This window comes from Diaphorina citri, unplaced genomic scaffold (genome assembly GCF_000475195.1).
Source record: "Diaphorina citri unplaced genomic scaffold, Diaci psyllid genome assembly version 1.1 scaffold970, whole genome shotgun sequence".
NCBI lineage: Eukaryota > Metazoa > Arthropoda > Insecta > Hemiptera > Psyllidae > Diaphorina > Diaphorina citri.
In genome coordinates, this window is record NW_007378401.1 from 54,632 (window position 1) to 69,676 (window position 15,045).

At 39.9% G+C, this 15,045-nt stretch overlaps 1 protein-coding gene across 1 annotated transcript in view; it reads left to right on the forward strand.

Annotated features, from left to right (window-relative positions):
* The window catches only part of LOC103513447, a 33,907-nt gene extending 25,305 nt beyond the window's left edge, over positions 1-8,602 (forward strand). Inside the window, exons 2-4 of the mRNA XM_026826635.1 lie at positions 7,860-7,983; positions 8,154-8,331; positions 8,588-8,602. Of these exons, the coding sequence (XP_026682436.1) occupies positions 7,860-7,983; positions 8,154-8,331; positions 8,588-8,602 (317 nt within the window). The remainder of the gene's footprint in view (positions 1-7,859; positions 7,984-8,153; positions 8,332-8,587) is intronic.
* Positions 8,603-15,045: the final 6,443 nt, after the last annotated feature.

Here is a 15,045-nt window from a genome sequence, read left to right on the forward strand (position 1 = left end):
AAACAAACACGCGTTCGCAAAGACGCGTAGTAAAACTATATACTTTAGCTTCCGTTAATTTTTAACTTAAAAGCTGGACAAATTCCAATGAAAAAGCCTACAAAACTGGAGTCCAAACTTAAAAAGTGTTGAAATTGCATCTTGGCTGGAAAATAACTATTATGAAAGGGTTAACGTTTGAGGAGGTAGGAAAATTCTTATCTGTTTTCCGTAGAGCCGAAAACACTGATGGGTGACCGCGGTGCTCGCTCCCCGATGAAAACATAGTATGAAGAAAAAGAGATGGCCTGGAGGCCCTTTACCCGTTTGCCCGATTTTCGATGTCATGTCACGTGTGCGGTAGATTGAACAGGTAGATTGTATAATTAACGGAACCGGTATAGGTGTGAGATACATACAACGAAGCGGGAGTCATGAATTATGACGTCATCGCCTACGGGAGCGTATGCCGTGACGTCAAACTTCACGATTTACCTGTATTTTTTAAATCGATTTATCTCGGTATCTAGAAGTCGTAGAAGAAAAAGAAAAATTCCGTTGGTCCTCATTTTTCCTGCTCTATGACTTTGAAACATCACCCAAGTAAGCGCAACTGATCTATTGTACTAAACCATAGGAAATCTAAGACTGCAGGACATCGGAATCGGTTCCGTTTCCAAAAGTTTCCCGAAAAGATAATACACCTCTAATACATCTTTGTTTAGTGTTGATTTCTGGACCCGGCATAAGCCATGGGCGAGGCGAGGTTTGATTTACCAATATGAACGTATTTTCCTTATGTAAAATTTGATCACTTTTCCATGAGGGCCTCCCGTGATTCAGTATAGCGTTTATACTGATTTTTGTTCTAGCGTTATACATATCTAACACCGCTAGCGCCACACGCGTCTGGAATATGTTTACATTGTATTTGACCTTGACGGAGAATTTGCTGGCGACTAGCCCTGACCTGCGGCACGTGGATGCAATTTGAGTGCATCGCTTGATATACTGCAACACAGACGTCACTATACATTGTCATAATATGCAGTGCGTGCTTGCGGACACATGTGCGCTTATCACTGCACATGGGATTCATGGGCACTGGCTTAACACATGGGCATTATCCCCATGGGAGTCATGGGCAGTACTTGACTTTAGTAGTTATATGGGAGATTCAGGAAATCAAAAAGAGTGGTAGGTACTTGCCATCCTCAGCCAGTCTAGTTAGCTTGGAAATGGGCAATATCCCCATGTAAGCACTAAGTCGCGGTTTCGATTCCTGCGGCAGAAATCTTGCCCGGTACGGATTTTATAATAAACAGATAAGGTTCGTTCTCGGAACGGATGGCTTTCTCCTATCCTGCTCTCTTCACTTTTGGACAATAAGACCTTGACAGATGCAGTTCAGTTCCCTATATCAAACGTCAAACCTCGACCTTAACAGATATCTCGGCAACTGTTTGGGTGCAGTTATATACAAGACCGTGGACTCGGCTAATATTTTACTGCCTGTATATTCGTCTCTGAATCTTGATAATATTTAGGCACTCTACCCTCATTAGAACGGATTATTCATGTTGTTTTAAGTTCCCTATATCAAACGTCAAACCTCTACCTTAACAGATATCTCGGCAACTGTTTGGGTGCAGTTATATACAAGACCGTGGACTCGGCTGATATTTTACTGCCTGTATATTCGTCTCTGAATCTTGATAATATTTAGGCACTCTACCCTCATTAGAACGGATTATTCATGTTGTTTTACCTATATCAAACGTCAAACCTCTACCTTAACAGATATCTCGGCAACTGTTTGGGTGCAGTTATATACAAGACCGTGGACTCGGCTGATATTTTACTGCCTGTATATTCGTCTCTGAATCTTGATAATATTTAGGCACTCTACCCTCATTAGAACGGATTATTCATGTTGTTTTATAGTTTTGCTGACTGTTTCATTTATAGCAATAGCAACACATTGTCTGCCACCCAAGCGAGTAACAACTCCGTGAATACAGCACAAAATTCTTCTCATCTGTTAGCAAAATTCTTCTTAGAAGTTCGTATTAGCTTAGGGATTATCTTACATGTTTTTCTATTGTTAAAAATATATTAAATGGCTTGGCGGGGCGGAGTGCTACCGCGCTCCTTAATTGTTCAGTTCAGTTCAGTTCTTCTTCTTCCTAGAAGTTTCTGCAAGCTTAGGGGATGCTCAAACTTTTGTACCTATCATTGTTTTTAAATACATTTTCTATTGTATTAGCTTAGGGATTATCTTACATGTTTTTCTATTGTTAAAAATATATTAAATTTGTTCAGTTCAGTTCTTCTTCTTCTTCTTCTTCTTCTTCTTCTTCTTCTTCTTCTTCTTCTTCTTCTTCTTCTTCTTCTCCTGCTTATTCGTCTTAGTGAGCTGCTCAATGTCTTAAAAAGTCGTAAAAAGACGTTTGGCATTGCTTATTATATTGGTCCCTCTTACATTCTCCAAGTCTGAGCACACACTATTTATTGCATACAAAATGATGTAATCGTTTTTATTATCTTCCATCAGTGTAAGGGTATTCTTTGTGGTATTGTGTTTCAAACTGAAAACCCCTCTCTGAGAGGAGCTGAAGAAAATGTTAAACTGCATCGGCTATCTAGGTGCCTACCTATTCAGTTGTGTGACTGGAGGCTATAGGCAGTCTTCACTTTTTTGGTGAAATATGTTGTTGAAGACTGAAGTTCAATAGTCATCAGATCATCACAAAGGTTGTGACGACTGTTGATCGAAATCACACTGAGAAAAAACTACTATTAGGGCTCCGAAGCTTGTCTAGCCCAATCTACATATATCAGGAAGCTCGATTAAATACCTACATATTGTACAAATATGTGGTCGTGTCAGTCGACCGTGGATCGACGCTCTTATATGTGGACACTGCTTAATGTAGACTTACTTTTACAGCTTTCACGAGAAAAAACTACTATTAGGGCTCCGAAGCGGAAGGCTTGTCTAGCCCAATCTATACATATATCGGGAAGCTCGATTAAATACCTACATATTGTTCAAATATGTGGTCGTGTCAGTCGACCGTGGATCGATGCTCTTATATATGTGGACACTGCTTTGTAGACTTACTTTTACAGCTCACATACTGATACAATGGACTACAACTTACGGATACAATAGACTTACTGCAGTTTAGAGTATTGAACTACAATGGACTACAGCTACATTGAACTACATTTGAATCCTGGACAGGCAGGCTGGGGCTCTGAGTTTTTATGACGAAATTTTACGACCCCCCTTCCTTTTTCGCGTTTTGTTCATTTCGTTAAAACTCGTAAAATGTACAAAGAAGCTTGTCATTATGTTGTTCGAGTTATTACTTTGTGTAATGATGACTGAACTTCAGGTTAGGATGACTCTGTTGTCTAGACTGCAGACGTCCAGATAAAACCAGGGACTTCGTCAGGGATTGCATCCTGTATATAAACCACCGAAATCAGGGGCGATTTCTTCTTTTTTTTACTTTCTATTACCCTTACGTATAGGGAACCTATACAAGGTAATGAGAAAGTATTGCAATCGGTCCAAATTTTCAAAAACCACCGAAATCAGGGGCGATTTCTTTTTCTTTTTTTTTAAGATGAGTGTTTCAACGCCGTTTTTATTTCGTAGCAATGGAACAACTGCTACATTAGACGCTTGTGGCCTGTGTCGTAGCATGCCCATCCCGTAATATGCCTCTCATCAGATGGGCGAGAAGAGACATAATACTTCCCATTTAGGTGCTGGGTCAAGAACACCAGAACGTAACCGGTTGAAATATTTGCAATCGAAAAATGAGTACTAATTTTTGTCGATGGTGGGATTCGAACCCGGGACCTTCTGCATGGCAAGCAAGTGCTTTACCACTGGACCAACCGTGCTTTACTGTTTTTACACTGGTGATGCCGCCACTGGTCGCTACTTGATTATTAACTAGTATAGCGAAGTAGCGACTCAATTTTCCTCACGAGGCTGAGTGGACCCCGAACTCCAAGCACAGAACCTAAAAAAACTTCGGTCCCTCCAGGAATCGAATCTGGGACTTCCGGCGTGCAAACTTAGTGTGATACCCACTCGGCCACGGAGGGTGCTTATTTTGCTCAAACTTCTATGCTCTTTGAAGTCGTCGCGTCGCTTCTCTCAATCGTTCCCTCTAAATTCTCCATGCTCTATGCTCCACTCTGTTTTTAACCATACCATACCATACCGTTCCGAAGTTGTTCGTAAAATAGAACCATACCGTTCCGAAGTTGTTCGTAAAATAGAACCATACCGTTCCGAAGTTGTTCGTAAAATAGAACCATACCGTTCCGAAGTTGTTCGTAAAATAGAACCATACCGTTCCGAAGTTGTTCGTAAAATAGAACCATACCGTTCCGAAGTTGTTCGTAAAATAGAACCATACCGTTCCGAAGTTGTTCGTAAAATAGAACCATACCGTTCCGAAGTTGTTCGTAAAATAGAACCATACCGTTCCGAAGTTGTTCGTAAAATAGAACCATACCGTTCCGAAGTTGTTCGTAAAATAGAACCATACCGTTCCGAAGTTGTTCGTAAAATAGAACCATACCGTTCCGAAGTTGTTCGTAAAATAGAACCATACCGTTCCGAAGTTGTTCGTAAAATAGAACCATACCGTTCCGAAGTTGTTCGTAAAATAGAACCATACCGTTCCGAAGTTGTTCGTAAAATAGAACCATACCGTTCCGAAGTTGTTCGTAAAATAGGAAATGTATCCTATATACTTTTACTGAAATATTTCCTAATTACTCCTGTCCATTTCGACACGAAAGCTCAATAATTATTCCCCTCTACCCCCTTCTTTCTCTCTTTCCTCCCTTTCTCCTGATTTTATCCCCAAACCCTTCCGTCCCCGTCTCGCTTTGTTTTATACGCGTTTCCTTTCTCTCTCTTGCATTTTACTTCTGCAATCAATTTGCACATTTTATGACCCTAAATAAAAAGTAATAAAATCTGATAGCTCAGGAAGAGAGAAAGCAGACAAGATAGGAGAAAGCCAGTTTAGGGTAAAATCGATCCGGGCAACCACGCGTGCTGCTGGTTTTTCCAGGCCAAACTCAGACTGGGCGAGGTTAATGTGAGAAGACGGATTATTGGATAACTTTTCACCAAATGGAGAGAAAAACCCCGGTCACTTGCAGTTATTATAGTTACGTGAAACTTTTTTTTTCTTCTTTAGGAAGAAGGGAACAAAATGCATGCTTTTTCGGCAAAGATTTTTCGAAATTCAATTACGATATTGAGGAATGCAGGAATGTTGCAATTCAATAATGCGCAAAACAATTTTACTTATCATCAGCAAACATTTTTTAATCCACATAAAATTACTAAAATATTGATAGTTTACTACTGTACGTATGTATCTACCTGCCCACACCTTCCCTTTCGAGATAAACATTTAATCTAAATTTCATAAAAAAAATTAGCCCTTCATAGTTCACTTGCTACATACGTTACGACTGTCTGACGGACCCGGGTCTGTCAGACAGTCTGAGAACGAGTAGCGGGCATTATAGGTTCTCTCGTCATAGAGTATCCCCATAATGCCCTCCACTCACACTCAGATCGTCTGACAGAATGTCGGAACGAACAAGCGTGGCGGAAAAAGGTTGAGATCTAACACTCGTATTTATGAATAAGAATGATCGTTCTTAGATCAGTCTCAAGTCAAAATTGACCAATCAAATGCCTTGAGACTATGCTTGAGAATGTCGGAACGAACAAGTGTGGCGGAAAAAGGTTGAGATCTATAAGTCTGTCAGACGAAGAGACGGTTTGAGTGTGGGTGGTTCTATGCACTTCTTGTACAAAGTCTGAAGGCAAAAAATATAAAGCCTCACTCCACCAAACACTCTCACCACCCAAGGGTTAAAACGAACTCACCAACTTCTTCCTACATACTAGCAAATTTTGATTACAAGTAGCAAACTCATGTCTGTCAGACGAAGAGACGGTTTGAGTGTGGGTGGTTCTATGCACTTCTGGTACAAAGTCTGAAGGCAAAAAATTCAAGCCTCACTCCAACAAACACTCTCACCACCCAAGGGTTAAAACGAACTCACCAACTTCTTCCTACATACTAGCAAATTTTGATTACAAGTAGCAAACTCATAGTGCAAGCAAATTGTGAAAAATAATCGTGGAATGATATTTTATTGCAACCAGCACCCATATTAAACATCACGTAGGTTATACCTATAGGTATAGAGTTTAATACATGTCGACAAACATTTTATTATTTTGGACATATCAGCAGTTTTACTTGATGAATGTTGAATACCAGTTTTGCACCAACGCCAACGTCTTGAGATTTACGCCCTTATCGAATTACCACCCAGCTGGTTTCTATATGTCAACTATTGTCAACAACATCAGTATATCTACCCTATAGTTATCCAATTTTTTGTATACTGAAGATGCCTTCACAGGTCACAGGCGAAACATGTCTTAACATCACCCAAGTAAGCGCAACTGATCTATTGTACTAAACCATAGGAGATCAAAGACTGCAGGCCATCGGAATCGGTTCCGTTTCCAAAAGTTTCCCGAAAATATAATAGGTACACCTAATACATCTTTGTTTAGTGTTGATTTCTGGACCCGGCATAAGCCATGGGCGAGGCGAGGTTTGATTTACCAATATGAACGTATTTTCCTTATGTAAAATTTGATCACTTTTCCATGAGGGCCTCCCGTGATTCAGTATAGCGTTTATACTGATTTTTGTTCTAGCGTTATACATATCTAACACCGCTAGCGCCACACGCGTCTGGAATATGTTTACATTGTATTTGACCTTGACGGAGAATTTGCTGGCGACTAGCCCTGACCTGCGGCACGTGGATGCAATTTGAGTGCATCGCTTGATATACTGCAACACAGACGTCATTATACATTGTCTTAATATGCAGTGCGTGCTTGCGGACACATGTGCGCTTATCACTGCACATGGGCTACATGGGCTCTGGCTTTTAACACATGGGCATTATCCCCATGGGAGTCATGGGCAGTACTTAACACATAGGCAATATCCAAAAGGGATTCATGGGCAGTACTGACTTTAACACATGGGATTAATGGGCAGTACTGGCTTAACACATGGGCAATATCCCAATGGGATTCATGGGCAGTACTGGCTTAACAAATGGACAATATCCCCATGGGATTCATGGGCAGTACTGGCTTAACAAATGGGCAATATCCCCATGGGATTCATGGGCAGTACTGGCTTAACACATGGGCAATATCCCCATGGGATTCATGGGGAGTACTTACCACATGGGCAGTACCTACTGAAGGGAGCGAGCTCAGGCCGTAAATTACTTATCCAATTTCCCCTCGTTTCCCCTCTTTCGGCGTGATAGCAGAACCACGTTGGCTGCCACGAGACGCTGTTTGAAGGGAGCGAGCTTACATCAGGCCGTAAATTACTTATCCAATTTCCCCTCGTTTCCCCTCTTTCGGCGTGATAGCAGAACCACGTTGGCTGCCACGAGACGCTGTCTATACGCTATCCGAAAGAGGGGCTATATGGGAGATTCAGGAAATCAAAAAGAGTGGTAGGTACTTGCCATCCTCAGCCAGTCTAGTTAGCTTGGAGAGTAGCGCGTCTGCCTTGTAAGCACTAAGTCGCGGTTTCGATTCCTGCGGCAGAAATCTTGCCCGGTACGGATTTCATAATAAACAGATAAGGTTCGTTCTCGGACCAACTTTTATCTCTTATGGGTTTTCATCGCAACGCATTTCTTTGCAGTTTGTATTGTATTGGGAAACCCACTTTGATCTCCATGTAACCGTTTCTTCTTGTGGGCTTTCTTTGCAGCGCGCATCAAGACCCAACCCTACCGAACCCTGGGCACGAACAATTTCATCCACTGGCCCTGGCATGTCCTGCGTGTTCCCTTGCCACCTACAACGGCCGTCTACGCGCCAACCTTCGGCCCGACCCCCAATACCGATAATTCCATTGACTTCACGACAACGGCCTCTCAGGATACGAAGTTATATCAGACGAGCTACAAGTATCCCACAACAATTTCATCCACTGGCCCTGGCATGTCCTGCGTGTTCCCTTGCCACCTACAACGGCCGTTTACGCGCCAACCTTCGGACCGACCCCCAATACCGATAATTCCATTGACTTCACGACAACGGCCTCTCAGGATACGAAGTTATATCAGACGAGCTACAAGTATCCCAAGAGGAAGACGGATAGACGAGTGAATCCAATGGTGTGCAAGGTGGATGCCAAGGAACTGCGCACACACGGTTTCTCAATCGAGAATCTGCAAAAGGTGAGTCAAACATCCATAATTTTATTCATTTATTTATATTTTATTATTAATATTATTATTAAAAAAAGAGGTTTGATAGAGGGAACTGCAAAACTGCTAAGATCTTATCGTCCCGAAAGGTCTTTATGTGGTCCAAAAGACCGGTCTGATCCCAAGCAATCATGATATTCTTTCTTAAGTCTTTCTTAAAAAGATGGGATAGGTATCTTTTTATCTAAAACTATTAGATTACTTTTAATCTTGAACCATCCCTTAGCACCATGTCCAATAATGTTTCCATAGCTCTTGAATTACTATTGAAGATTACTATTAGAACTACAATTGGTTTTATCAAAGTCAGTAACCACCATTACCTATTGATGGTAGGTAATTCTAAATACTCAATTATCTGTGAGTAAGTAGTAAGACCTACATTGATACTCAATTATTAATGATGATTATTAAATTACAATAGCGCCCATTATCGGATAAAACACAGACTTATTTCAAAATGGTTTTTAGGCAGCCTAGTTAGTTTGGAGGGTGTAGGGCGCCTGCCTTGTGAACGCAATGTCATGGGTTTGATGGCCGCCTACTGCGAAATTTATACTAAGCAGATGAGGTTTCTTCTCCCAACGGCTGGCTTTCTCGTGTCCCGCTTTTCTCTTTGGGACGATAAGACCTTTGTTGCCTCTATCAAACCTGAAAAAAAAAAATCTGGTGTGAACATCACACGACTTTCCTTATCCTATTGAATGATGCTTATTTGAGTATTATTTTACCCCCTAACTTTTACCTATCTCTAACCGTTTAGTCGGTATAGCTGAAAAACCAAAAAACGGTCAAAATCCGTCCAAAAGCGGTCAAAATACCGCCAAGCGCAGCAAACCAGCTCAACCAAACGTTGTGTGTTGCATCCTTGTCACATTTGTGAACTAAATACCTACCAAATTTCAAGTCTCTAGCTTAAACCGTTCCCGAGATATTTTGTTTACAGACAGACACACACACGGACCAATGGCTGAAACTTTGGATTTAGGCTCTAGGGACCTCAAAACCTGTTCGTAAAATAGAACCATACCGTTCCGAAGTTGTTCGTAAAATAGAACCATACCGTTCCGAAGTTGTTCGTAAAATAGAACCACACCGTTCCGAAGTTGTTCGTAAAATAGAACCATACCGTTCAAAGTTGTTCGTAAAATAGAACCATACCGTTCCAAAGATGTTCGTAAAATAGAACCAATAGACAAAAGCCAATTGAATTCCACGCGTGTTGCTAACATGAACTCATTCAATTTGATTATTGATGAAACGCATACTCATGAATATTCATTGTCGACACCCGACATCAATTGATATTGACCTATAAATCTGTGTATTTCTGTTGGGATGAAAAAAAGTTCATATGGCTTTTTTTTTTTTTTTTTTTTTTTACGAAGTTTGACTATAGGATACGGAAAGTAAAAAAGAAAAGAAATGTAGGTATCCTATATACCTTTATATTTCCTAATTACTCCTGTCCATTTCGACACGAAAGCTCAATACTTATTCCCCTCTACCCCCTTCTTTCTCTCTTTCCTCCCTTTCTCCTGATTTTATCCCCAAACCCTTCCGTCCGCGTCTCGCTTTGTTTTATACGCGTTTCCTTTCTCTCTCTCTTGCATTTTACTTCTGCAATCAATTTGCACATTTTATGACCCTAAATAAAAAGTAATAAAATCTAATAGCTCAGATAACAGGGTGTTTGGAAATAAGAATAAATGGATAGTGAATGGATACAGATAATATCAGAAAAATAGATAGAGACGGTATCAATATTTTTAGGGGATGTGTCAAACCTCCTCGTCACTCTATTTGATAGCTCAGATAACAGGGTGTTTGGAAATAAGAATGAATGGATACAGATAATATCAGAAAAATAGATAGAGACGGTATCAATATTTTTAGGGGATGTGTCAAACCTCCTCGTCACTCTATTTAAAATACATCAGAAAAATAGATAGAGACGGTATCAATATTTTTAGGGGATGTGTCAAACCTCCTCGTCACTCTATTTAAAATAATAATAATTTTCCTTACTCAGGATGAGACGAAAACTATGGTACCTATTTAAGGGATACCCATAATAGGATGCCTGCATCCTGCATTACAAAACTACCTACATATAAACAAGTACATAATGGCCTTAGTTTGAAAGAAACCTCAAAACTTAAGATACCTACATAGAATCTGGAAACCCGAAAACTCAAGAAAGCAGTTAAACAAAGCTAGTCAGAACCGTTTGGTCCAGGACATTATAAAACAAAAGCAAGACATAAAAAGCAAATAATTACTCGATGCAGCAATTTCCAGTACATTCAGCAAATCAGAACTATTTCGGATCAGCAGAAAACGAAACACTTCAGCCAGGAGGCAGTAAAATGCTATAAAGAACAAACACAAATGTCATAAAACTTCACTTCCTGCCCGGCTCTTTTTTTAAGAGAAATACAAAAGTTCTCTTTAGAGTCTTTAGTTTTTAGTCTTTAGACTTTATGGTCATAAAATATGAAAGCTTTTACGCTTTAGAGTCTTTAGTTTTTAGTCTTTAGACTTTATGGTCATAAAATATGAAAGCTTTTACGCAAGGTCTTCAGGGCTGGCTCTTTGAATACTCGTAGAATAGGTGAGGTTAGAATGTGTCCTGTATATAACTCCCTATACCCCTACAGCTTGTTTTGTTTTCCTTCCCTGATTCTACACAGACCTAATATCTGCTCGACCGTTTCTACTTTTTTTTGTTGTCACATGTTTTACTCTGTCAATGAATAGTAGATTACTCTAACTAGTTATAACTTCCCTAGTTAATATTAACAAGATACTAGATACCTACCTACATGCATGTCAAAATGATAGATCAGTATGGCAAATGATTAACAGACCTTAGAGAGGCGCTTACAGTTTTAAACCACCGAAATCAGGGGCGATTTCTTCTTTTTTTTTAAGATGAGTGTTTCAACGCCGTTTTTATTTCGTAGCAATGGAACAACTGCTACATTAGCCGCTTGTGGCCTGTGTCGTAGCATGCCCATCCCGTAGTATGCCTCGTTTTGATCGACAGATTTCTACCTGTAGGTAACCTAACCTACCTGTAGGTTAGTGTTTATTTTTAGTTCAAATTATTGTTTTTTCTTCGATGTCAAATTATTATAATTATTCTATTTTCCTTTTTAAGGAGTTAATGAATGACATTCATGATGAATGATTCCAAACAACTCGGCGGGCATTGCTACTTCTCTAGGAGAGTCAATCTGTCAAGTAGCAACATATTAATATATTAATTACTTAAACGTTCTTTTTCCTATATTAATTGAACTTTTTTTTTTCTTTTTAAGAAGAAGGGAACAAAATGCATGCTTTTTCGGCAAAGATTTTTCGAAATTCAATTACGATATTGAGGAATGCAGGAATGTTGCAATTCAATAATGCGCAAAACAATTTTACTTATCATCAGCAAACATTTTTTAATCCACATAAAATTACTAAAATATTGATAGTTTACTACTGTACGTATCTACCTGCCCACACCTTCCCTTTCGAGATAAACATTTAATCTAAATTTCATAAAAAAATTAGCCCTTCATAGTTCAGTTGCGGTCATTAGGTTCTCTCGTCATAGAGTATCCCCATAATGCCCTTCACTCACACTCAGATCGTCTGACAGAATGTCGGAACGAACAAGTGTGGCGGAAAAAGGTTGAGATCTGAGTCTGTCAGACGACGAGACGGTTTGAGTTTTTTTTTTTTTTTAATTTAATTTTAATAATGGAGCTCTAAGGGTTAGGTGGTAGAGAACGCCTCTGGCGTTTACCTCACCTAGTGGTTACCTTCCAATCAAGAGTCTATTATTCATAATTATAGGGTACAGATATAGCTATATAGGTACCTATCACCGAATGTTTCTTTGTAGCGGTCAAGACGCTCGCATGGTGAACAGGAGGGCGTGGGTTCGATCCCAGCAGAGGCATGGAATTTTATCCTGATTAATTTGAGAATTCGACCACATAATAATGGAGCTCTAAGGGTTAGGTGGTAGAGAACGCCTCTGGCGTTTACCTCGCTTAGTGGTTACCTTCCACTCAAGAGTCTATTATTCATAATTATTATAGGGTACAGATATAGCTATATAGGTACCTATCACCGAATGTTTCTTTCCAAAATCAACATCTCCCCGTGCGTCAAGCCATCGTTCTGGAACTTATGTATTTCACCATACCCATTATTGCCCTTCCCGTACGCAAGCCCGTATCCAGGATTTTAACAGAGGTGAGCAGGGTCGCGAATTCTCGCGAGTTTATTATTTTTTTCGGCCAGTTTCTGGATAGTCTAGAATTTAATAGCTCGGATCTCAGAATTTTTCGGACACATTCAGATTTTCAGGATTTTCGGATTATTCAGATTTTCAGATTTTTCTCTCGGACATTTTTGTGTATTTCATACAGTTACTAAAAACCTACATATATTATTACTATTGCGCAATACTACTACGGATTTTTTATTTAATTTCGCTATTTTACACCTAACTGTGGGGAAATTCTCTTACCAGATACGCTTCCACACCACTCCATTTCCCCACAGGGGGGGGGCGATCCTAACCCCCCTTCTAAATACGGCCCGTCCTATATGGGCCTCGTGCAAACAATTTATATTTTCCAAAGTGATAACACTACTGGATGCACACTCGTTATGATAACGCGTTAGATTACAATATTAGTGTATGCGTTGACCTTGAAACCGCATTCATACGTTATCCGTAACATTCTACAGGGTGGGCGAAAACGGAGGCCGACCAGAAGGCAACTTTTGGCAAGGTAATTGTGGCGAAAATCGCCGCCCTTGCCGACTGCTCTACGAAAGTAGACCTTTCGTAGCGTAGAGCCTTATTCGTTCAGGATAAAATCCGCCCCAAGAGACTTACAACTTACAAGGCAGACGCCGCTACCCTCCAAGCTAACTAGGTACCCTCCTAGTTCGACAGCCTAAATAAAGCACTAATCTAAATCTAAGCACTAACCTATATTACCGCTCTCTGAGTGCATTTTGATTTGTCCGGACCAGAAATAGTTCTTTGTTTCAACTTGGTTCACTATTCATATTGGAGCACCTATCATTGTTTTTAAATACATTTTCAATTCAATTCAATTCAATTCAATTCTTCTTCTTCTCTTCTTCTTCTTCTTCTTTTCCTCCTCCGCCTTCTTCTTATTCTTCTCCTTCTTCTTCTTCTTCTTCTTCTTCTTCTTCTTCTTCTTCTTCTTCTTCTTCTTCTTCTCCTCCTTCTTGTTCTTGTTCTTCTTCTTCTTCTTCTTCTTCTTCTTCTTCTTCTTCTTCTTCTTCTCCTGCTTATTCGTCTTAGTGAGCTGCTCAATGTCTTAAAAAGTCGTAAAAAGACGTTTGGCATTGCTTATTATAGTGGTCCCTCTTACATTCTCCAAGTCTGAGCACACACTATTTATTGCATACAAAATGATGTAATCGTTTTTATTATCTTCCATCAGTGTAAGGGTATTCTTTGTGGTATTGTGTTTCAAATTGAAAACCCCTCTCTGAGAAGAGGAGCTGAAGAAAATGTTAAACTGCATCGGCTATTGATGTAGGTAGCCTACCTATTCAGTTGTGTGACTGGAGACTATAGGTAGGTCTTAGGTATAAGACTTTGCTTTAGAAGCGCTTTAGAAGTTTTATAATTTTCATTGTCCGGAGATATTTACCTATGCATGGACGCTGTGACCGAAATTTCTGACTCTTGACCCGAAATATAGGTAGGCAGTCTTCACTTTTTTGGTGAAATATGTTGTTGAAGACTGAAGTTCAATAGTCATCAGATCATCACAAAGGTTGTGACGACTGTGTAGGTGCCTACCTATTCAGTTGTGTGACTGGAGGCTATAGGCAGTCTTCACTTTTTTGGTGAAATATGTTGTTGAAGACTGAAGTTCAATAGTCATCAGATCATCACAAAGGTTGTGACGACTGTTTGTCCGGAGATATTTATGCAGGGACGCTGTGACCGAAATTTCTGACTCTTGACCCGAAAGTTCTGTGTTCGAATTCAGGCCAGGTCTGGATTTTTCTATTTCTATCAGTTATTTGGCATCAGAGTGCCTCAAAGCAGTCATAGCTCTGTAAATGCTATTCCAGGATTCCATCTTTGCACACACAAAATAACATGATAGCATATTATGCCTGCATTACAAAACTACCTTTATATTGTATAAACAAGTACATAATGGCCTTGGTTTGAAAGAAACCCCAAAAAATTTGAGATACTCGATTACTCGTATACTTACATAGAAAGCAGTTAAACAAAGCTAGTCAGAACCGTTTGGTCCAGGACATTATAAAACAAAAGCAAGACATAAAAAGCAAATAATTACTCAGGGCTCCGAAGCGGAAGGCTTGTCTAGCCCAATCTACATATATCAGGAAGCTCGAATAAATACCTACCTACATATTCTACAAATATGTGGTCGTGTCAGTCGACCGTGGATCGACGCTCTTATATGTGGACACTGCTTAATGTAGACTTACTTTTACAGCTTTCATACTGATACAATGAACTACAACGTACGGATACAATAGACTTACTGCAGTTTAGAGTATTGAAATACAATGGACTACAGCTACATTGAACTACATTTGAATTCTGGACAGGCAGGCTGGGGCTCTGAGTTTTTATGACGAAATTTTACGACC